Below are 24,724 nucleotides of genomic sequence, written 5' to 3'. Positions count from 1 at the left end.
GGCTTTTGATGCAGTAACAATTCCATGCCAACATAGGCTATGTGTCTCTTGTTAAAGGCATTACATCGTTAAGCATTAACTAGTGCTCAAAGATCAAAGAGTTAAATTCGCTGTCCATGGTCCTGAAATTATAACCTGCGCGCCGTGTGCGGCAAACCAGGTTACTATACCTTGCGTAGGTCCTGCTTCAGTGTTGCATAACTTTTACTTTGTAGAAGGAGACTAATAGCCTAAGTTAGTTAAGATTTCCACAAATCTGTTGGTCCACAGTTCATATTTTGGTCCAGGTGAAATTGTTCATGGTTTCGTGATACATGTCAGAGAGAGAGAGAGAGATAGAGAGAGCAAAACGCTACACATTCCTTAGAAAATGAATTCAGATAAAATGCCACATTTTTACTATAAAAACGTTGTGCATTGATTTACAGGCGGAAGAACACAGCATTCGCAACAAGGTCACTCTTCCAATAAACGTGAGTGCGTGACTGATTTCAAAAGCTTGTATGTTTAATTGTAGCTTTACATGTTATGCTCTTATTACGCTGTCTTTGTAATGCAGGGAGAATCAATATTCCAAAGTTAACAAAGGAGCGTTTATTTCATTCAATGAAAAGCGGGGAAAAGAATGGCAGTCATTGAGGAGGTGATAGTAGTACTTGATACTACCAGTGCCACCATCGACGCCCTATTTTCAGACGCGAAAGGATCTCATCTGAGAGTAGTTCTGTGCCCTGGGTCACATCCTCGTTGCTTTTCGCCGGGTGCAGCGCATCCTATTCAATTCTCATACAGAGGTTGGATTCATAAGCCATACCAGGACTCCACAACCTGCCAAAAGCTATTTTACGCCTTTACGAAGAACATTTTACTGACTAGGGGAGCCTGAAAAGACCAGGACCGAAAGGACGCCATGGATGAGGAATATGATGTGATCGTTTTGGGCACTGGTCTTACGGTAAGGCACGGTCAACCATCGGGAACCAGTAGCCTGACCACTCTGGTTGATAGGAGGCATACGCTAAACTGACAACAGTAGTGTGTCATGGTTGGGTCTATGTTTTTCATTTAATATTGCATGGACACTCGCCCAAAGTGAAATTAAATTACAGTTTCAATTGTTGTGGTTTGTGCATTGTTACATAACATCAACAGTGCTGTTCTCAAATAATATGCGCATTTGATGACAAAGGCAAACATTTCCTCGTTTTGCGACATTTTTCTGATACAGACAATGGCTGTGACGATGACTTCATTGCTCTCAGTCACAGAAGGCATGTAATGACACAGTAACTCTAACAACGATAACACGACGGTCTGCTAGGCCATACTATGTAAAAAAAAAAACATTGACAGCAGCCTATGTCAGCATAATGTACGATGTTATACTGAAACCACAGTTGGTTAATGGGATGAAAATATTTATATAGTACCCTTTTCTCCCTCACAATAAAGATGCTACGTGGAGAGGCCTGGTAACACGCCCAGTACTACGTGGTCTGTCGTACGAGTAACCCAAGGAAATAGGACCACCATTGACAGCGAACAGTTGGCGAATGAAGTTACATTCTGATTATCTGGTGTTAATTCAGTAATATAGCGTCATTGCGCTGCAGTTACTGGCCGATAGTGTTATGGGCACCAGTGGCAACCGACCTAACAAAACGCGGCACATTTTGCTCAGCTCAATTAAACAGGTTTAAATGTTGTTTACCATTGAAAGCCTTGTGCGATGCGCAATGAATGGGCCTACACTAATCTTGCCAAGTTTCCCAGTGTCGACCAAGCAATCGAGCTGCATTAACTCGGCACCGAAATTACATAATAGCGGTAGCCATGGCATATGGATATCCTCCACCACCGGCCCCGACCCTAGACAACAGAATCTCAGCAATATTGGAATAACATTCTGGTTAAATAACGAGTCCTGCTCTAGGCACAACTGCTGTATAATCATGTGCATTTATTGTAATGCGATGTAAACAGTGTGATTTGCGCGCTTCCGCGAGACTCATAGACCATTTTCATTTGCATGGGTGGGGTTCTGGCTAACCGAATATATCCCATGATGCACTGCTCTTCTACACTGTGGATGCGATTGATCGCAGTTTTGGGTGCGGGAGGTCATATGTGTCATATTGTTTTAGAAATGGCTAGTGTCACATTAATCTCGATAGATTTTAGCTTCCTGGTGTCTAGAGGTTATAATGCAAAACTATGGCAGCTACATGCTTTGGAAAATCATGGAGTTGCCATATTTAGACGCTGTTCCGTTGCAAAGTCCTGAAATAAATTCCACTTGTCTATCCTGACTGACCATAATATGATAGTGAAATATTTACGTGATATTACAATCATGAGTTGAACTTGAATTTGCATTAATCATTTATTTTTACCTTTAATTTGACAAAGCATAACATGTTTAAATCTGTTTTGCTATTGGGAGGGTCATGCAATACAATGAACAGATTTAAATGATATGTTTTAAATTACATAGGAGTGCATCTTGTCTGGGATCATGTCCGTAAATGGCAAGAAGGTTCTACACATGGACAGGAACCCTTACTATGGGGGCGAGAGTTCCTCCATCACCCCTTTAGAGGAGGTAAGACCACCGTCACAGCACATCTTTTGCCAGAGTGAAATAGTTCATACAGGTGTCTTTTTCCTGATAAATGTAGCCTACTTTATTTAATTTATGAGAGCATCATATTGAAAAACATTTTGTGCTATTTGTCTGGTGACTAAGTGAGTGATGGCTAATGCCATAACTATTCTCTAGATTATTACCCTAAGTGATTATGAAATAGGTTGTGAAAATGTGATTGTGAAAAATGTTCTCGATCTCCCCAGCTGTACAAGCGCTTTGGCCTTAGTGACAGCCCTCCTGAGTCTATGGGCCGAGGCAGGGATTGGAACGTGGACCTCATCCCCAAGTTCCTCATGGCCAATGGTAAGTCGTCAACACAGTGTGTGTGTGTGTGTGTGTGTGTGTGTGTGTGTGTGTGTGTGTGTGTGTGTGTTTTGTGTGTGTGTGAGAGAGAGAGAGAAAAAAAGAGAGAGAGATAGAGAGAGAGAGCTGTGTGTGACATATCACCCTCTGTTCACATGTGTATATGTCTCTCTAACCTGTAGGGCAGCTGGTGAAGATGCTGCTGTACACAGAGGTGACTCGCTACCTGGACTTCAAGGTGGTGGAAGGCAGCTTTGTCTACAAGGGAGGGAAGATCTACAAGGTGCCCTCCACCGAGACGGAGGCTCTGGCTTCCAGTGAGTATCTGTTTCAAAACATTTCAGAGATGATACATGTCAAACAGTTTCAGAGTTTTCAAGATTGTCTCATTGATTTGTATTTCCTTTGAGAAAAGTTAGTACCAGTTAGTTCATTTAGATGGGCAACAGTAAACAGTAGAGAGTGTTTCTTCATCTAAAAACCTGATTTTTTTGTGATTGTAACTATTTTCTTCTCACTGCCAGACCTGATGGGCATGTTTGAGAAGAGAAGGTTCAGGAAGTTCCTCGTGTTTGTGGCTAACTTTGACGAGAACGACCCTAAGACCTTTGAGGGCGTTGATCCAAAGGCGACCTCAATGAGAGACGTCTACAAGAAGTTTGACCTTGGCCAGGATGTCATCGACTTCACGGGCCACGCCCTGGCTCTCTATAGGACAGATGAGTGAGTGTTGCGATAAAGTAAAGCTGACATGTCGTTATATTTTAATTTACAACAACAAACTGTTTATTTTAAAGCTACTGTAATGTTAATTGTTATTCTGTTCTAAGCTGCTTTGGATAAAAGCGTCTTCCAAGCAACCATAACCATAACCATATTGAATGCATTTTTAGAGTTAAAGGGATACGCCACCATTTGGAGAAATACACTCATTTTCCACCTCTCCTCGAGTTAAACAATTGAGTTTTACCTTTCTCCAGTTCACCCAGCCATTCTCTGAGTCAGGGATTCCCAAACTGTGGTATGTGTACCCCCGGTGGTACGCGAGCTGCCACTAGGGGGTACGCGAGATGAAAAGGGCAATGGCGGAAAGGAGTTAAAAATGATTAATTAATTAATACTCTAATTAATTAATAAATAATATACATAATTTCAAATCGGGTTATAATGATATGGAAACGTGAAATTAAATGAAAATCATTTGTTAACTCTATAATAGGCTATGTTTTCATTAAAAAATAAGCTACACACAATACACGTGATTTCCTGCGGGCAGCCAGTATATCTGGCGCGTTAGTTTCGTTGAAGTATAGGCTAGGTAGAAGGCTGCGTAAACATGGAAAACTGGCTAAAAACAGGGACACTGTCCAAAAGGCCTAATTAAAGCGATCGAAGAGGAGAAGCGAGAGAAACAGAGCAGGACACAGGTAACGATGGAATGGGGTGGGGGGCATACTAATGAAGGTGGAGATGGAGCGCAGGGGAATAAAAGAAAGAACGAGACAGAGAAGACTGCGCGAAGAAAACGAAAGTATGATGAGGCATATAGCCCTAGGCTTCACGTGGATTGGGAGACAGACTGCCCAAAGCCACAGTGCGTGGTCTGCAGTGAGATGCTACCTAACCGTTCTAATGTGGTTCTCCACACTGTTTTTTTTAACGTGAGAGCTCATAGACCAGTTGCACATTTTGATTATGTTATCATGTAGGGCGGCTAATTAAACAACGATGCCTGGAATGCGTCAGTAGAATGTGTTACTTTTTGATGTGTTGGATGGTGGGGGTACGCGAGCCGAGTCAGGATGTAGAAGGTGGTCCGCGGGGGAAAAAGTTTGGGTACCGCTGCTCTGAGTAGATCATTCAATTGGATTAGACCATTAGCATCTCGCCTGCTAGCATCACGCTTAAAAGTGACTAGGTTTCCAGTAATTTTCCTACTTAAATCTTGTCTCTTCTCAAGTTCGAAAGTGTAATAAGACGGAAAATGAAACGTGCCGATTTTCTAGGCTGATTTGACATACGTGTGAACGTACCATGGGCGCAGCAGCACAATGATATCACACAGCACCTGAAAATAGTCCCGGTAGGCTATAACTCGCAACGTTCCTTGATTATTACGCCAGAATGAGAGCATAGTTCATGTCTAGTATCAGCATAATCAGCCTAGAAAATCGCCACGTTTCCTTTTCCATTAGTCCTATTACACTTTCTAACTTGAGAATCGTAGTCATTTCTCAGCATGATGCTAGCAGGCGAGATGCTAATGGTCTAATCCGATTCAATGATCTATGCTAGGCTGGAGCTAAAAGTGGTATCACCAGACTCAGAGAACGGCTGGATTAACTGGGGAAAGGTAAAACTCAATTGTTTAACTCAAGGGGAGGTGGAAAATGAGCGTATTTCCCCAAATGGCGGCGTATCCCTTTAACAGAGCCATTTAAAAGGTTTAGACACTTCTTGGTGTGTTTTACCTGATGCTAATGATGACTATATCTGCATCTGTGTTGTGTGCTTCTCTGTCAGCTACATGGATCAGCCTTGCCTGGAGACCATTAACCGCATTAAGCTGTACAGCGAGTCCCTTGCTCGCTATGGCAAGAGTCCCTATCTTTACCCCCTCTATGGGCTGGGAGAACTGCCTCAGGGATTCGCCCGGTGAGTGCTTCTCATTCCCAGTGGCTGGTAGACCTTTCAACGCTTGTCAATATGTCATTTCTCATATAAAGTGTGACTGTTCATTGATAACAATGACACTTATACTGTATGTATTTATCTATTTTGTGCAGGTTAAGTGCGATTTATGGTGGCACATACATGCTGAACAAACCAGTGGATGAGATTGTGATGGAGAACGGCCGTGTGGTCGGTGTGAAGTCAGAGGGAGAGGTACATACACCATCTGTTTTTACTCCATTTCCTGTGACCTTTTTATTGATTGAGATGAGATGAGATCAATTCTTTTGATTTTGGGGGGGTAGGTCGCACGCTGTAAGCAGCTCATCTGTGACCCCAGCTACATCCCTGACCGCGTGCGGAAAGCGGGTCAGGTGATCAGGGTGATCTGTGTCCTGAGCCACCCCATCAAGAATACCAGTGATGCCAACTCCTGTCAGATCATCATTCCCCAGAATCAGGTCAACCGCAACTCTGGTGAGCGGCCAGGGTCACACCATGTCAACATATTTAAAAGAGCTCAGTGCTTACACTCATTCATACTCAAGATGGTTCTTAATAAGTAACCATAACTAGCATGTTATTTAGGAAAACAATGAGAAATCCTTCAATGTATTCAGAGCCTTGTGTCATTCACAAAATAGGAATTAAAGTGACATGAATCAGAACATGAATATAACATATTCCCAGGTTTACTTTGTAAAGAATAAGGAACTTTTAGTGTGTCAATATATACACAAAATATCCTTTTCTGATATTGATTAGAAGGATATACTCTAACATTGAAGATTGTGGCCAACCCTGAACCAACCCTGATATGGCATGAAGCTGTGTGGATCACATGCCTCTGTCTGATTCCCTGTGTGTGTGTGTGTGTGTGTGTGTGTGTGTGTGTGTGTGTGTGTGTGTGTGTGTGTGTGTGTGTGTGTGTGTGTGTGTGTCTCCCTGCCTGCAGACATCTATGTGTGTATGATCTCATATGCGCACAACGTGGCTGCCCAGGGGAAGTACATCGCCATTGTCAGCACCACCGTGGAGACAAGCGAACCTGAGGCTGAGATCGAGCCCGCCCTCGAACTACTGGAGCCCATCGACCAGAAGTCAGTAGTACTCCAGACTCTCCGCTCTATCTACTCACCTACCGCTATACTGAACTTAAAATATAAACACTACACTACACTTAAAATGAATGCAAAGGTGAAGTGCTCACTGACATGGATTTGGACATTTATGGAAAAAAGAGAGAAATAAACCTTTTATGTTCATAGTGGGAAAAATAATAGCACCTTTAGTCATAATGATTGTACTCGGGTTTCTGGAGAAAAAAGTTACAGTATTATGCAGTGGGTTGTCAGTAATGATAAATGACTATCATATACTGTAATATATACATTGTTTTTCCTATATAAACAAGACCACTGTGACATCTAATCTGCACATAGTTGTATGTCTACTGTATGGTATACTGGGTATCAGTTGCTTTTGAACTTGCTTTGTGTATGCTTGTGTCTGCTGGCAGTCCGAGGTTACACAATTCAAAAAACTAGGCCAGAGAGCAGTCAAGTGACACCCAGCAGGAACTCATTTGACATGCTGTGCCCTCTGATTGGTTGCGCAGGTTTGTGGCCATCAGCGACCTCTACGAGCCTTCAGACGACGGATCTGAGAGCCAGGTCAGTGATCACAATGACCAAACACTCAGACACCAACATACACATACGCACATACATACACACACACACACACACACACACACACACACACAGACACAAGGCATAACACACATATACATATGAATCGTTGCTCAGATAATTATGATACATTTAGGAGGAAGGATAGCCTGGAGATTCCAGACCCAAATCCGAAACATTAAGGGTCTGGCCATGACTAATGTATTGGCCCAACTCGAGGGGCGGCACCAAGCATGCATTTGAAAATCTCACTGCACGCAATTGGATAACTACGACCAATGTTTACTGATTCATTGCAGCGCTGTCGTCATCAGTTTAGCTCGCCTCTGGCCCGCCTATATCAGATGCACCGATGTGATTTGGTAGCCTACGATACAAGGGACATAAGTAATTGGCATCATTACTCATTGCCAGAGTGACTCCTTGAGCAAATTCAAATTGTGCTCAACCCTTGGATTTCCAGGGTAAAGGAAGGAGGGAACTAAACCAGCCAGACCTTTAGGCAGTTTGGGTGTTACATGTTTTGAATGCTTCCATTATTCCTGAGGAAAACATTTTGCCCAGGAACACACACACACACACACACAAAGGTTGTCCTGACAGTAGCATAGCCTCATGTTCTTAATTCAGATTTGTGCACGGTTCTTTCCTCGCGACAGGTCTTCGCCTCCAGAGCGTACGACGCCACCACCCACTTCGAGACTACCTGCAATGACATCAAAGACATCTACAAGCGCATGACGGGCAGTGACTTTGACTTTGAGAACATGAAGCGCAAACAGAACGATGTGTTTGGCGAGGACGAGCAGTGAGCGGTGCCACAGTGTGTGGGTGTGTGTGTCAGTGGGGGAGGGGTGGGGGGTGAGGGGGGGGGGAGACATGGGTTTGGGGTAGAAAGGTGAGGAGTTGTGGAACAGCTTTGAACAACCCTAAACCCCTCACCTGTACCCCAAAGCCCACATCTCACGCACACACACCTTTTCTCCCCCACAAACACCCTCCCCCTCTCTCTCTCTCTTGCTCTCTCTGTGCACACTCAGACACAGACACGTGTGTGTAGCCTTCTTTTTTTGTCCTCTTTTCTCCGACAACCCTTAACCCCACAACCCCCCTACCCTTCTTGCTGCACTCTCTATGCTGTATAGATTCTTCATTCTGTTTTTGGTTCCGTGTGGTTCTTTGGACATTCCTTGCTTTGACAGAACGTCCGTGACTCTGTGTGTGACTGTTTTTGGTGTCGTGGCTCCAGGCTTTTTTGGGGGGGGGAAAGGAGAGAGTCCGCTTCCATGACTTCTGTTTGCCTTTGGGTTGCTTTTGGTTTTTCCTCCTTTTTCCATTTTTAGCTGAGTGTTTGGTTGAGGCTGTTTCAGTAACTCACAGACCTGTGTCATGGTAGCTTTGCGTTGTTGCATTGTTATATGCACACTTTTTTGTCTTATATACATACACAAAACAGAAACACACACGCACACACACACCACACACACACACACACACACACACACGCACACACACAGACACTCTGAAATCCTTGGTGAAAGCACCTTGAAATCAGACTGCATCACATACGAGTTCAGTTATCAGTCAGGTATCTGACATAACAATCAAGCTTTGGAACACAAACACACTCATGCACACAACAGAATACAATGCCTTTCATATCGTATGACGACCAATAATAAAAAAAAAAAGGACAGGACAGATGGCTGTGTCCAGCTCAAATGAAGGCGAGTAACAAAGGAGACTATTTCTACTGGCCACAGTCATAGCTCATACATATGCATGCTCATTTCCTGCTTGGGACACATTAATGCCCACGCAGACACAACACTAGAGTGGATAGGACCTAAAATCATCTCCTGATTCCATACATTCTCCACTTACATTCAAAAAACACCCTGTTCACTGCTCCCAGGACTGTCAGCACAGACATTATCAAGAGATACTTTGTTTTTTTGGCAAGTGTAGGACAAGACCTGTAACCACGACGGTGCCAGACAGTGAGGATTGGGACTGTAGAAATCAGTTTCAGTTTAAGGACCACTGATTTTGTTTTTGATTTGTTTGAGAAATAGGCTATTTCTGTGCGCAGAGGTGGTTGCAGTGTGTCTCTTAGCGACAAAGAGTGTGTGTGAGTTTTTACCACACATGTTTATGAGAAGCAGGAGACTAACAGTGAAATAATAAGGGACAGTGGTATGTTGCCAAGGAAACTAAAGGGGAGAGAGTTTGAGGAAAAAAGAATATGTGTTTGATTGGGAGAAAGACAAGGTTGAGATGAAAAAAGAGTGAACCAGAGAGAGAAAGAGTGTGTTTGTGTGAAGGGAAATGACTGGATGTCTAGTGTGACATAATGACAAGCATCATGTAAGAATAACTGTAACTTGATGACAGGTTAAAACATATTTCAGCTGAACCCAGCACATGAAAATGGACGCAATCTTATGATGTTTACGGAGTTGTATTTACGGAGATGACGTTGCAAGTCGAGTGCGTGTTGACATGCCTTTTCAGATGTGTGCTGTGATTGGCTTAGGCCTTTCATGTAATCAACAGAATAAGTGTGATGTCACAGATGCCACTTTTCCCATCATCCTTTTCCCCTGACCCAAACTCAGCCCACCCTGCCCACCTCTCCTGAAGTTTAGGCTGTGAACTCCAACAACAGCAACAACATAAAAGGTTCAGGAAATAATGAACTACAGATGGTACCTGTGCAAAAATGGAAGTGACTGTTGGAGTGGATGCTTGGCATCTCCTCCCGTCTCCCCTTTACAAAGGAAAATGCTTAATAGGACATTTTATCTCTTGCAGTCTGAGAGATTTCTGAAGATCTTACTAACGGTCATATCTCAAAGGGGAGTTGGCCGAGATGCCCCAATGTCGAGGTGCCAGACACCCCACTGCCACAGAATGCCAGCCTAACACATGGGCAATTTAACCTGCCACAGACTTGCCCTCCCCTTACCATCACCATCCACTACCACATGCCCTCCTCCTCCTCTAGCCTTTTCCTCTCTTACTCTCAGTAGAACTGATTTCTCATACCTGTGTTTCATCAAGTGTTCTTTTTCTCCTTCCCTTTCCTCCCTTCTCTCTTCTTAAAGCCCCTGCGTAGTGGTTTGGGGATTTACAATTTACATTTTATGTCTTAAAAACAAATGCTCTTATTTGAGTTTGTTCTATGTTTCTACTTGAATTACTATGATTATTTTGTTTGTTTGTTTTTACTGAAGTGAGACGTGAGACACTAATTATAGTGCATCAAAATGAAGTCATTCCTACCCATTGACCATTAGCATCGATTCATCTCTATGCCTAAAAGGAACTACCAATAGCAGTTAGCGATTGTTATGCTTATGGAGGGGTTGTGTTTAGGTTGAATGATAGTAATGATTACTAACATGTTTAATGTCGAGTAGAGTCTGTACTGAAGCCTTTGCTCCATGAAATAGCCTATCGTCTGAGAAATGTTGCAAAGCTTTCCCATAGTGTGCAGCTTGGGGGGTGCAACAAGGGTGGGGTAGTTCACAACCCCCTGACTACCTCCAATAACACGATCATTCACTTACAAGTCTGGTAAAACACCCATTTACACCCCACTTAAGAAACGCTAACCACACTCTGAATAATGGGGCATGACAATTTGAAAGCATTGAGTTGCAGAGGGACCACATCCAAGTGGAGTATCTTTGTGATATCAGTGACTGGTGAGACTGGAACTTATTTAAGGTTTTAATTAACATTTCAGATTTTGATTATCCATCCTTACATTCATATCGCTATTGTTTACCCTATGCTTTTATTTATTTAATTTAAGTATGAAAAATGTTTTATATTTCAAATTTTTGTGCCATGTCATTTGGTTGAGATTGATGTGCAGAGACAACACAACCTATCCTTAAAACTTTCCCAACCATTATGGACTGATGACTAGATGGCTCATGGTTCTGGCTAGAACACTAGTACGGTGTGTGAACAGTACCTAATGTCCTGTACAACAAAGTACATCAAACAGAAATATGAAAATAAAAATATTAAAAAATAAAAAGGCACATGACAGACTCTTATAGTTGTGTATTTATTTTGTTTGAGTTTTAACATATTCTTTTTAGTAGTATGTGATTCTTTAGTTACAGTTTCTTAATGTGGAAATGTGAAATGCATTTCCAAGTCGTTAACACAACCAGTTATAATAAAATATATACCTCACTTTAAAAAAAACATTAGTTTATCACAATTTATATTTTTGACCTTTGACACATAAACTCAGACCCTTTGTATCTGTGATGGTACCCATGAAGCAACCTAAGAAAATGCACAAATGTGGTCCATAATAGGCACCAAATAAGCATAAGGACCACTTCTGAGTTCTGGTCTCATTATCTAGTGTAATGAACTCAAGTGACACTTTTATATGGCAATTATAAAAAGATTATTTATGGGATTTCAGATAACAATGCCATACTTCATACTGCATTTTCATTAAGCCATTTAGTCTAAGTGCACAAGTGGGTTTAGCTTTCTAAACCTGTAATGCACAGTAAATCTGAAGTTAAATTATATTTAGCAGACACTTTTGTCCAAAGCGTCACAGACTCACAATGGTGGGAATCGGACCCGGGTTGACCCAGTTGGTGACGTTGCCACCGCTCCACCCAACTTTGGCCCCTTCTCCGCATTTATTTTTGTCCAGGGCTTTACTATGGAAGAGCTTAATGCTCCGTCCATTCCACTGAATAAACAACCGATTGATGATTTGTAACTTCAATTCGTAAGTCCACTGAGGTGTAGATAGGTGTATGATGAACAGTATAAAAGAGAGCCATCATGCGTACGACCACACACACACAGGCACACTTGGCATGTGGAGTGATGAGAGTGGCCATCACTGTACATAAGCCTGATAGGGCTTGGCCAAGATCTTGTCCACATTGGCTTGGCTCACTTCCCAGCAGAGTCCCGCATGGGGTTTCCTCACCGTGTCCTTTATCATCTTCCTCTTCAAGGTAACAGGGACCTGCGCTTCACCTCTCTGCAGCGTCCCAAAGGCTAGTGGAGCACTGTGACCTCTGGCCTTGGCCCTGCGTAGGTGTCCTGTCTTCTCTGTTTCCTCGATCATAATATCAGCGTGCAGGAACTGGCCTATTCGAGGGCAAACAAATAAACTCACTGTGTAAGTTCGGTGACGGAAACAACTTTAACGACAACAGCACATTTGGTTGCATTATGCACAATCCTTAATTTGTAACGGATGTTGTCATTTTCTAGTCTTGTTAAATGTTTACAAGGTTGCTTTATACAAAAGCTCCTGCCAAATACTGAAACTTAATAGTTCTAAAAGTCTAAAGGGAGGGGTGTTTTTATCAATTAATTAGATGGTCATCTGGCCCATAATCATTTGAATTCAAGCATGGAACAGTAACAATATACATAGATCCTGTTATATTAATTTTTCTTACTGTTTCAATATAAATGCTTATGACAACTATCACTGTACTCTTAACAGTATACCTTGGACATATTACATTGCACAGAGGTATCTTACGTAAGTAAGTCTGTTATTAAAGGTATTGGCGTAATTGTTTCTGCATTCCAAAATAACTTCTTGCATCCTCTCATTGAAGGCAGCAGCATTTAACAGTATGCTGCTATGGTCAAAATCTATACCTTTATCCCTCCAATCCATTAACAGGGCAGAAATAACGAATATTTATTTCCCCTACCAAGAAGTCCTTCAGTCCGCACAGAGAGCCCATCTCCCATGGCGATGTAGAAGCCCAGGTGGTCCAGCTGCATGTAGTTTGGGTGTTTGTAATGATGAAATAGAAGCAGGAAGCTCACACCCTGACCCAGATCCACCCAGCAGCGGAGATGCTCGTCCAGTTCCACCCGGAAGTCCTGGACACGGATGGAACCCATGACATCGGTGCGAAGGGTTCTGTCTGGACGCCCATGGCTGGAGATGTTCACCGAGTTCAGGGTCACCGTGACTACCACTGCCTTGGGTCCACTCCTGGACACCACGATCTGGTCCAAGTAGGTGCGCTCCAGGTCTTCGTGGTCCACGTCAGATGGAGCCCACATCAGATGGCCGTCGACGGTAATGCCTGAGCAACATTAACAACAGGAGGCCAAGGCTGAATCGGACTGTTGCAATTCCATGTACATCAGTATTTCACCCATTTGTTTCCAAGCCAATGATCCAATGCTCCAGATGTATGCATAATTATAATACAGTATTTGGTTAATGTAATTTAGTACAGTAATTTCAAAATGACATATGTAATATTTCTCGGTCTGTGTGAGACTAGACTAGGAGAGCGATATACCTTTTTCAGTGTCTTCCACAAGGCGTAGGACATCGTTAGCATGGCCGTCGATGGTGAAACAGAGATTCGCCTCCAGTTGTGGCAGGTGCACCAGGAAATGTGGGTCGCCATACGCTGTAAATATGAAACAGCAATGAAAAAGTAGATTTAAAAAAAAGAAAAACGAACAGCTGTGGCAAAGATCTTGCAGACATTATTCTGACATACCTGAGGAGGAAAAGGATCTTGAGGAATGAGCTCTGCGGGAACCTATGTTGGAAATATCAAATAGTTTGAGATCACCACATCAGGACAGTGAAAGCCTCAATATCTGAAATGAAATGCTGACATGTTTACGAATAGCTAAGACAGACTTAAACCTTTAATTATGACCGAATAACCTATAGATGTTAAACATTTTAAATAGCCATCATCCTTCGAACCATAGATTTCTTCAAATATTTCAGAAGTGATGTAAATGTATTGATTTGACTTTACTGAATTGGACATGTTTAAGATTTTGAATGATCCAGACACGGCAGATAATCCCCACTTCAGCCCTGAAGAGACTCACTATGACTGCTTGACTTGGATTGACTGGATTTGCTTTCTGGGGGAGGAGAGTCTGCTGGTGGCAGCGCCTCTGTGTCTTCCTCCACGTCCGGCTTGACCACCACCAGCGAGGTGACTGGTGTGACAAAGTTATACTTCAGAGAGAGGCTGGTGGCGTTCTGCTCCAGCAGGGCACGGGTGGATGCGTTGCTGGTGTTTTCGGCGGTCAGGAGCAGCTCTTTAATGGTGAAGTACGCCCACAGGCGCTGCACAAACCCGGAGATTTCCTCCTGGTCGAGCTGAGAGCTTTCGCCAGGATCAAGGTCGCCTGGTTTGCCCACATCGGAGATGGGAATGCTGTTTTCCACGGTCAGGTGCTTCTTGGTGTCAAAGGCGTTCAAAGTCACGCCAAGGTCATTCACTCCTGGATGCACCCTGCCTGCCACCACCAGCTCAGAGCCTTGGAAGTAGTTGGGGAATAGGGAGCGGGTCACATCATAGGCCTGGTCATCACTGTAGCTCAGTTGGACATCGGAGAGGAGTGGGCTGGCTACCTCGTCGTAGAAGCCTTTAAGCTGGAGGATTGCTTTGGAATCCGTATACACTCTCCGAGCCACACCCCTGTTTGCATGAACATTTATCATCAGTCACTCACTGGACAATTTACTTTAATTGAATGATAAATTGATTGTTCTTAAACTGATAGTTCCGGTCCTTTACTGAATCACGTTCAATGCCATCGTAAAATGCAGCATAAACATACACCTTGACCGCATTTCGTTCTATATTACTGCGCTACCATAACTTGATAAAAAAGTTAAAGTAGATGCGTCTCGACGTTGCTTGGCAACCATTCAGATTCTAGTTGCTGTGCCTTTACTTTATGAAACTTTGCCAGGTATTTATAGTAACAGCTTTAGAAAAGCAATAAGCCACTCGTGCCTAACAACGCCCCTTAACTGTTGTAGAATCAGTGTAACCTACGGCCTCTCGGGGCTTATTGCCTAAATAGATATCTTTGAATGATAGATACCTGTTTTCCATAGAGAGCTGTCGAAGAAGGTCGTAGTCGGCCCTGTCGCCAAAAGCCAGCCCAAACAGGGCGGTGGACCCAAGCGCCTTTTTCGCGTTCTTTCGCATCTGGTCTTTATTGGTCACACCCTCATTGGCTGATCCGTCGGTCAAGAAGATCACCATAGGGACCAGCCGAGTGTCTGACTGAGAGGAGCGCTGCAGGAGCCTCCCTGCTTTCACCAGGGCATCGTTGATGTTTGTGGCTGGTGTTGACCATGATGCAGGAGAGAGTGACACAAAAACAGCATTTTTATCCACCTCTGATTCCCATATCCTTGCAAAGCTTTAGTATTTAACAATATATATTTAATAAAGTAAATGCATATGTGTTGATATTGATGATATACATATTCACATCCTCACAGTGCACATAATGCTGATGTTGATTGTGTATATCATACATTCTCACAATGTTGATATTGCATCACACATTGACATTTACAGTAAGTAAAGATGAGCTTGTTGTTGAGATGATCTAACAGACAGTGGCACTTACAACCCTTGACCTTCATTTCCCTCACAAATGCTCTGGCACGCTTGATGTTGTCTTCTGTGGCTGGAACCGTATGGTTTTGCCAGACGTCCACTTTGGAGTGGAAGGTGAGAATGTTGAAGTGATCGTGGCTCCGTAAGTCAGTCAGTATGGTGTCCATGGCCTCCTTAGTCTGAGCGAGTTTTGGCCCAGACATTGATCCGCTCACGTCGATGACAAAGATCACTTCCTTCGGCACGACTGGCAGTTCTCGAGGAGCGAAGTAGTGCACAAAGTATCCATCGTACACCTGAAAGGAAAACAGGTGTTGAGGAAAACAAGTTTCCCGCGCTGCTGTTCAGGAAAGAGTGGCACATTTTTATTGGCAGTTGAGCTCAAATATCTTTCACGAGAACGGGTGAAAGGGTACACCTTTAATTACGTAATCGTGTTGTCATAAGAGTTATGGAATACACGCCTGCTGCTACACTGCTTTACCATGGTTAATACTCCATACAACTTAACCATTCAGAACAGCGAATTTAAGTCAGTGCATTCTGATACTCTATGAGCTAAATCAGCTGTGTTTGGTTTTATTGATAAGTTCAGTCATGTATGCTGAGGGACAACACATAGTCCTGGAGGGTGGAGGAGCTAGGTACCTTCTTTGTTTTTAAAATATATCAAGTAATGCATATAAAAATGATGTGGAAACTATAGAATAAAAATAGGAATATTAGAATTACACTGTACATTCAAAATGTACAGGAGGGTCCGTTACATTAATACTATTCAATAAAACAGATTTTTAATAATGCATGTTGTTCTGCAAACAGCCAGTAGATGATGCCAGAAGCCAGATGTAGTCAGAGCCGTAGATAGAGCCGTCTCCAATTATGTAGCCTTTGCTAATTGCACTCGTTTGTTCTGTGTGGGGGCTCAAGATTGCACTGTATGTTAGTGCATTCTGCAAACGTTGTTGAAATATGGAAAAATAAAGAGTTAAAATAACAAATGATGGTGCACACCATACCATTTTACCTGCACATCCCCAATTAGGTTGGTGAGGATGACGTCGTACTCGATGACAAAGTCTGCATTGAGACCCCTTAAGCTATTCTGTTGCTGTATGGTGGGGCTGTAGAACACTTGGGCTCTCGTAGGACCTGTCCGTTCCAACAGTGTAGAGGGAGGGGGGGTAGTTTCTGATGTGGGGAAACAGTGGGGTTGTCAGTTCATTTGGATTAATAAATGGATAATTTGGTCATTTGACTTCAAAGCTGCACTCTAGCAAAAGTCATTAGAAGTTATGCTTTTAAAAAGGTTGTTTTGGTCATTGTATTTCTATAGATTTTAACACTAATGAAGGTCTGACTGACTAAGAAATGACATTCATGTGTGGCCTACAGGGCATTCAAGGTATTTTGTTTGTTTTCAAATGACGGAAATTAAGATGTGAAATGAGTGTTAACATAATTAAGATCTACCTAAATGTGCTTAAGACCTAGTGCTCAATACTTTAATGTACTTTTTAAGGCCTAAAATTCATGTTATTAAATGTCAGACCCCATGGAAACTATTAATTAACTATAAACTATTAACCAATTAATTATTGTAATGTAATGTTTATTGTAATAAATCACTTTGGACAAAACCGTTGGCCAAGAAACACAAACACAAACGTAAACATACCGTAACGTCAACATAAAAACCCACCTCCCAGGGCATTGGACCCAGTTCGGAGAGGCAGCACACGTACAAAACTGATCCCAGTGCGCTCAATGATGGACACGTCCACTGTGAGATTCTGGACCGGCCGGCCAGGTCTCAGGCCCAGGACCAGCTCGTAGCGGCCCAATGTCCGAGCAAGCAGCTGCTCGAAGGACAGCTTGAATGAGAGATGCTTACCAGGGGGCACGCTGACCGCAATGCTGAATTTGTCCGAAAACTCTTTCCTAAGGAGCAGAGTTTTTACACACATCAAAGAGTTCAGAACAGATCCTGAGATTACTGACAACACATTCATGCGTGTACATGCGCACACGCACACACACACACACACACACACACACACACACACACTCAGTATGGGCGAATCAGAATGGCTAATTTTTTTTGGTGAATTTAAGATATGCTCTTAAAATCAATCACAAATAGATATATTTTCAGGCATTTCTTACAAAACAAAACTGGCGTAAAACTAACTTGGACTTTACTCTTCACATTCTTACCCCTAAGAATGGAGTTACTTGTCATATTCCCAGATTCACAGGTGTACATGTGTGTGTAATCGGTTAAGTGGACTGGGCCCCAGGCTCAGGGTGCACTGGACACTGAGTTTAGAATGACCAGTGGGGTATACTACGAAGCACGTTAGACATATCTAGGCTATGTAGACATATCGAGGCTTGACGCCTTGACTCAGGGGTATACGTTAAGTGATACTACGATTGCAGTTATGTGATATATTTGTCAAACTAGGCTTTCAGCTCAGATCTGTGCACATTCTCGGTGTTGGGATGACGTTGGCCAATCGTGAAACGTGGAGACGCACAAGACTGCCTCTATTTAAAAACAATTACTTCCGCATTCATGAGCGATAGCTCAATCTACACTGCGGTAATTTTTTGTGTCTAACCTATAACATCAAATAAATCAATTGTCATCAGATGTTGTATGGTATGCACGTCCATAGTGGGATATTTGCACGCACAGCACTATTAAAGCACATTCGAGATCGAAAATGTTAGTAGAGGCGGAGCTCCACCTGTCAGATATATGACAGAATCCTACACGTGAGAGAACTTCGTTTTTAAGACAATTGATTGGTCAGCGTGCGGTAGATTACACGATTTGAGCTATAACTTAGCACATAACCTCCTCCCGATCAGGTTTGGTTGACAGCATAAGATACCATGGTGATATAGCGACCCTAAAACAGATCAACTTTCGTGTCACAGCATAGCATGGCTTTGAGCCCAACATACCTCGCTAACCCACTAATCGAGATTCGTAGTACACCCCGCTGCTTGTCTTGTTTGTGTTGTTCTGAATGTGTGTTCCCTTGTTCTACATGCATCAGTAATGGCATCTTCTGCTATATCCTCCTCCTTTCATGTTCACTCCGACACTAAATACCTTGTTTATGTCCAACAGGGTAACTCATTATTCAACTTCGACACACGCATAAATCCTTCAGCATTTTACAGTTTTTCTCAGTCGCTTTGGTACATTTCTCAGATCAGAATTGAAATTCTCAAAACTACCTGTTCATTCAATCTTCACACCATTGTGTCATCTGTGCACATCAGAAAAACAGTTTCTCATTTCCTTGAAAAAGTTGCAAATGCTTTGGTATATCCATGCAAATGTTTATGTACAATTCTCTCCGGTTTCCTACATTATCAATTGCTTATGTCATGTTGATCAAAATGTATTATAATGGGTCTCTGTTGAATAGTCTCACCCCCCACAACATTTAGGCATTAGTTCATAGCATAAGTCTTTACATGCAAAATGGTTGAACAAGTTGTCATAACATGTCAAGCAAGATGATATTCAGTGTGATGTGGATGAGAATTTGTGGCATTGAGGAAAGCACTTACTGTTTTGCAAATGTCGAGGATGATCCGAGAAATGTACCAAAGCGACTGAGAAAAACTGTAACATGTTCATTCACTAGGTGTAACACACAACCGGGTCCGTGTAAACAGGTACACTAAAACAATATTGGTGATGGTCCATTGGAAATGTTTGTGCTGGCTGAAAAAGGAGGTGTGTGGCATATAGGCAATAAAATATCCACCTAGAACGCAAAGGGTGCAGGTCTGAAAGGGGAGTAGACCATGGAACTTTTGTTGACTTGTAGTCTTATAGGACCTGCTCTGAGCACAGTATGCGCATGAAAACAACTTGTTTGGCATGGCAAGTGACAACATGTCAACATAACAAGTCATTAATCCACGACCTTTACATGATAGGCTTTGTAACATCAATTGCTCACCTTGTTGCCACCAGTCCTGCCGTTTGCCCTTTCTTCTTGGCATCATCGTAGATTTTTTTGGCAACCTGTTTTTGCTTGACTTGAGACACATAATCCTTTCCATCAGAGGTGCTAAAGAAGTAATGGATATGAATTAAAAATTAGGAGGACTCACAGTTCGCCAACAGGCAACTATCAATGATTGTTTCTGCTGAGATGCAATCAGTGTCAATTTTCTGGTAGACATTTTCATGGCTACATGATGACTACAGTGTGTGTGTGTGTGTGTGTGTGTGTGTGTGTGTGTGTGTGTGTGTGTGTGTGTGTGTGTGTGTGTCTGTCTGTGTGTTTATATGTGTGTTTATATGCCGTGCAAATGCACAAAGACCTCTTTCACAGACATTAAGAGCTTCAGGCCCAAGGAATGGCATCCATTACAGTGACCATCAATTCAGTCTTTGCTCACGCAAAAACATTCCTAAGAGAGCCAAGCAGCCAAGCTAACTGGAATATAACACTGAACTCAACCCTGTCTGCCTTTTATCAGTTTGTTAATTGTCCTACACAGTATGCATACACAGCCACTTCACTGCCACCGCTGGGGAGAGCAGATCACAACCTGGTCTTCCTACAACCACAATACATTCCAATCGTCCGTCCGCAGACAACCAACCACCACACGCTCCTTCAGGAAATGGTCTCCTGAGGCAGAGGGGGGTCCTGAGGGACTGCTTCGAGTCGACAGACTGGAATGTGCTGCAGGAATCACATGGTGATGATATTGAGGGGGGGTCACACACTGCACTACTGACTACCTACATTTCTGTATGGACATTGTAGTTCCCACAAGAACTGTACGCTGCTTTCCAAATAATAAGCCTTCGATCACCAGCGATGTTAAGGACATCATGTCATGTCATGTCAGTGGAACTGGGGGAGCCTCTGCAGCATGTCTTCAACCTGAGCCTCTGACTGGGGAAGGTACCAGCACTGTGGAAGACATCATCCTAGTTCCTAAGAAGCCACATCCCAGTGAGCTAAATGACTAGGCCAATCGCTCTAACATCACACATGATGAAGACAATGGAGCGACTGCTACTTCACATCCACAGACCCCAGGTCAACCACTCACTCAACCGGCTCCAGTTTGCATACCAGGATAAGGTGAGTGTGGAGGATGCCATCATACCTACTGCACAGAGTGCAATCTTATCTGGACAAGGGGAAAAGTGCTGTGTGAATCATGTTCTTTGATTTCTCCAGCGTCTTTAACACCATTCAGCCTGTCAGATTGAAAGACAAGCTTGTGCAGATGGGGGGTTGATGCTCACCTGGTATCCTGGATCACAGACTACCTGACGGAGAGACCCCAGTTTGTCAGGCTGAAGGACTGCATCTCACTGTGATCAGCAGCACTGGAGCGCTACAGGGGACTGGGCTTTCACCGTTCCTGTTCACCCTGTACACTTCTGACTTCAGTCACATCATGCAGAAGTTTTCGGTCGACACTGCAATTGTGGGGTGTATCAGGGATGGACAGGAGGACAAGAACAGGAACCTGGTGGATGGCTTTGTGCAATGGTGCAGGCTCAACCATCTGCAGCTGAATGCAACAAAGACCAAGGAGTTGGTGGTGGATTTCAGGAGATCTAAGCCACATATGCTGTCAGTCTCCATTGAAGGGGTCCTGACCTGGGGTACACATGGACAATAAACTAGACTGGTCAGCCAACACAGATGCACTGTATCGGAAAGGGCATTGTCGGCTTTACTTCCTGAGGCTGCGATCATTCGATGTCTGCAGTAAGCTCCTCTGGATGTTTTAACAGTCGGTCATTGCCAGTGCCCTTTTTTATGCTGTGGCATGCTGGGAAAGCAGCATTAAGAAGAGGGACACTGGGCGACTGAACAGGCTGGTACGGAAAGCTGGCTCTGTTGTTGGCATTGAGCTGGAGTCACTCGCAACAACTGCAGAGAAACGGACCATGAGCAGGATGCTGGCCATCATGGACAATGACCGCCACCCACTACACAGCACGTTCATTAAACAGAGGAGCATGTTCAGTGGCATACTTCTTTCACTGTCATGCTCAACAGGTTGAGGAGGTCCTTTGTTCCCAGGGCCATCCAACTCGTCAATACCACACAAAAGTGGAGGGGAGTTTATAAACTTTTTACATTACATTACATTTTTCAGCTTCTTGACCAAAGTCTGTCTCTCCATTGTCCCGGAGCCCCTACGTTTATATCACTTTGTCTGCTGTATACCTGACTGTCTTACAGGCTATTAGCCCACCTACACAATGGACTGTGGTCACAACATCTACATCTTAGAACTTATTCACTGTTATATATTGTTCTTAAAGTATATTATTTTGTTCTTGTTTGTCAAACAATTCTATTATGTTTCCATTTTTGTATTTTTATAGTCATAGTTAATATGTAATAATAAGCAAAGCTATTGCACTGTTTAATCCCTGCACTGTTCACTTTTGCACTACCACCATTGCACTCTATAGCACCTTATCATGGTTGTTGCATCACATGGTCAGTCCATACCAGACCTGTGTAACCACTTCACACATTTTTAACTCTTTTTTTAATTTTTATGTATGTGAGATATATGTGTTTATGTGTGTTTGTTGTGTTATGGTTGTCTAAGCTAGCCTGACGAGCCAGACCCACATTAAAATGTAGGGTCTGGGCACTCACCGCTCGCAGTGCTCAGTCCGAGGGGCGGGATAATCGGTTGTCTTTCAAATTCTCTCTTTTGAAAACTTCAAACTTTTGCCAACTTAATAAAAGCTTAACTCGTGTCACACTGTTCGCCAAAAGCAACATTATCTTATTTGTTTTCACGTAGCAGGGAATTCAAGCCAAACCGTTACAACTCTGCCATCAATCATTATGTTAAGCCCGCCTAACGACTCGTGCACGATTTGATTGGCCAGATAGAAGTTTAATTTTTTCGAGCTCACAAGCCAACGGAGAGTTGCTAGACTAGCCCTCTAGATTTCTAGGCTATGTCTAAGCTACTGGATGCCTACAATTTCCCTTGGGATGAATAAAGCATCTACTATCGATCTAAATCTTTTGTTCCTAGAAGAAAGACTACATCTGATATCCATCAGCATGCCTAAACATGCACCAGGAGGCTGGAGCTGTGTGCATTATCAGAGTTGGCAGTCCGCTCAATCACAACAACTTACATTGTAAAGTTGGATATGAAGGCAGTGGGAGGCAGGTCCACTTCAAAGGTGGCTTCTGTGGCCTGAGGCAGCTGATTGAAGACAGTGCTGATGACGGTGGTGCGTGCGTACCTGGACACCACAGTCCTCTTCACGTGGAAATCTGTGGTTTCCAGCTGTGGGACCAGATGTGAACATGAAATTAGGCATTACAACTTACATTATGACTTTTTTTTCTTTCTTTTCAGTGGAGTAAGAGTGTCCAGTTAACAACATAAAATGTAAACATGTCATAAGCTTTCACTGAATTCCATGTTTGCTGGCCTAGGTCGACCTACATAATTCCTTCACGAAATCACAGAAGACTGTGGCCGCGTGGATAGGTTATGTTGATGGAAGGCAGACGCTCATAAGTCTCTTAGTTGTGGGCCTACACATTTGTACCTGGATGTAATTGCAATATTGAAGACCGGGTATGGTTGTAACATGGTGTGAGTTGTAACACCACCATTTCCACAAAACAGGAATAAGACATGTGATCGCATTAGCATTTGCACAATTACACACTATCACACATGGTGATTTTTATGCCTAGAAGGACATCCATTATAATTTTACAGAGGAAAAACTATTTTGACATAAGAAAGTAAAATGTTTCACTGAGGCTTTATTTTGTTTAGCACTTTTACAATTGAAGATGAAACCACATGCCTCATATGATATTAAATGTCTCTGAGGTAAAAAATGATGCATTTCATCCAAGCATAAACCAAAGCACTAGGCCTAGCCTATACAGCAAGATATGGTTGACGGTGGTAGGGGTAGGTTGTGTTACAATCCACCCCACATGTTTTCGAATTAGTACAATTGCTAGATTTGAAATTTTTTAAAGAATGCTTCAGTAGGCTATTGGGGGGTGGGGGGAGGGTTGACCTTTCCCACACCTCACTTGGAAAATGCATCCTCCTTTCCAGATGACTTTAAATGATTTAAGACATTACACTGTAATTTCCCTGGCATTGTTTTTGTCAGATGTAATTATTAACACTGGCAGATAGTACAAGTTCTGTGCAACATGCTATATTGAGTCAAATTTACACAGAGAAACACACACACTCACAAACCCATACACACGTGACACATCTCATAGCCTACAAAAATGTAGGCTACGCATACAGCTACTTTGGTTCTAGTCAAAGGAAAACAAAATAACAAAAAAAATACAATGTTTTCTTGTGTTCATAGACCTATTTCAATGCCCCACATTTTGCATGGTGGCCTCTTTTTCTGTCTTTTGCCTATGTTACAATGGTAGTGGGGTAGGTTGTAACAACGATCACCTTGTATTCTACATCAAGGTCTGTGATTTTCTTGTAGAAAAATTGAGTTGGTTCTATATGAAGTAACCTACACAAATGTGGGTATTTTGAGAGAAAAAAAAGGATACAGGATTGTAGCTCAAAAATTAGCATAGTTACAGGTGGTAAAGAAAAAAGTATTACAACCTACCCGGACGCCCCTACATCTGTAGGCCTATTAGTAAGTCCATTATTTATAGCGTATAGCTTAAATCTGTTGCTGATTGTGGATTCCAGACTTACCTTTGTGGATCTGACATGCCTGTTCGCCCCTGCGTGCTCCACTAAGTTTACGCAGGTATATAAAACACAAAACGAAGACGCAAGAGTGACTGCCCAACCGAGCCCCATGGTATCCGAATATTCATTCAATCTTTAGTTGTGTACAGCGACTGGTCAGGTTCTTTATACGCATGCATGAGCTTTGATGTAGGCTGTTAACTTACTGGCAGTGGCATGTTTTGTCGGGAAGG

General features: G+C 42.8%; 2 protein-coding genes across 2 annotated transcripts; one reads left to right on the top strand and one right to left on the bottom strand.

The window, feature by feature from the left end:
- The first annotated feature begins 694 nt into the window (after positions 1–694).
- Positions 695–8,164, top strand: LOC125293194 (rab GDP dissociation inhibitor alpha). The gene is made up of 11 exons (XM_048240941.1): positions 695–955; positions 2,495–2,602; positions 2,851–2,950; positions 3,133–3,267; positions 3,475–3,673; positions 5,474–5,605; positions 5,737–5,836; positions 5,929–6,100; positions 6,579–6,723; positions 7,242–7,296; positions 7,974–8,164. The coding sequence occupies exons 1-11, from the start codon at positions 911–913 to the stop codon at positions 8,124–8,126; spliced, it is 1,344 nt and encodes a 447-aa protein (XP_048096898.1). The 5' UTR covers positions 695–910; the 3' UTR covers positions 8,127–8,164.
- A 3,212-nt stretch (positions 8,165–11,376) lies between these two features.
- LOC125293193 (inter-alpha-trypsin inhibitor heavy chain H6-like) lies at positions 11,377–24,655 on the bottom strand. The gene is made up of 12 exons (XM_048240940.1): positions 24,495–24,655; positions 22,915–23,069; positions 19,727–19,837; positions 17,440–17,678; positions 16,765–16,928; positions 15,748–16,033; positions 15,211–15,454; positions 14,200–14,798; positions 13,854–13,895; positions 13,647–13,760; positions 13,041–13,424; positions 11,377–12,459 (listed from the first exon to the last, which is right to left on the bottom strand). The coding sequence occupies exons 1-12, from the start codon at positions 24,600–24,602 to the stop codon at positions 12,203–12,205; spliced, it is 2,703 nt and encodes a 900-aa protein (XP_048096897.1). The 5' UTR covers positions 24,603–24,655; the 3' UTR covers positions 11,377–12,202.
- Positions 24,656–24,724: the final 69 nt, after the last annotated feature.

Source organism: Alosa alosa, chromosome 4 (assembly GCF_017589495.1).
Source record: "Alosa alosa isolate M-15738 ecotype Scorff River chromosome 4, AALO_Geno_1.1, whole genome shotgun sequence".
NCBI classification, from domain to species: Eukaryota; Metazoa; Chordata; class Actinopteri; order Clupeiformes; family Clupeidae; genus Alosa; species Alosa alosa.
This window is presented reverse-complemented; position numbering and strand designations above follow the sequence as displayed.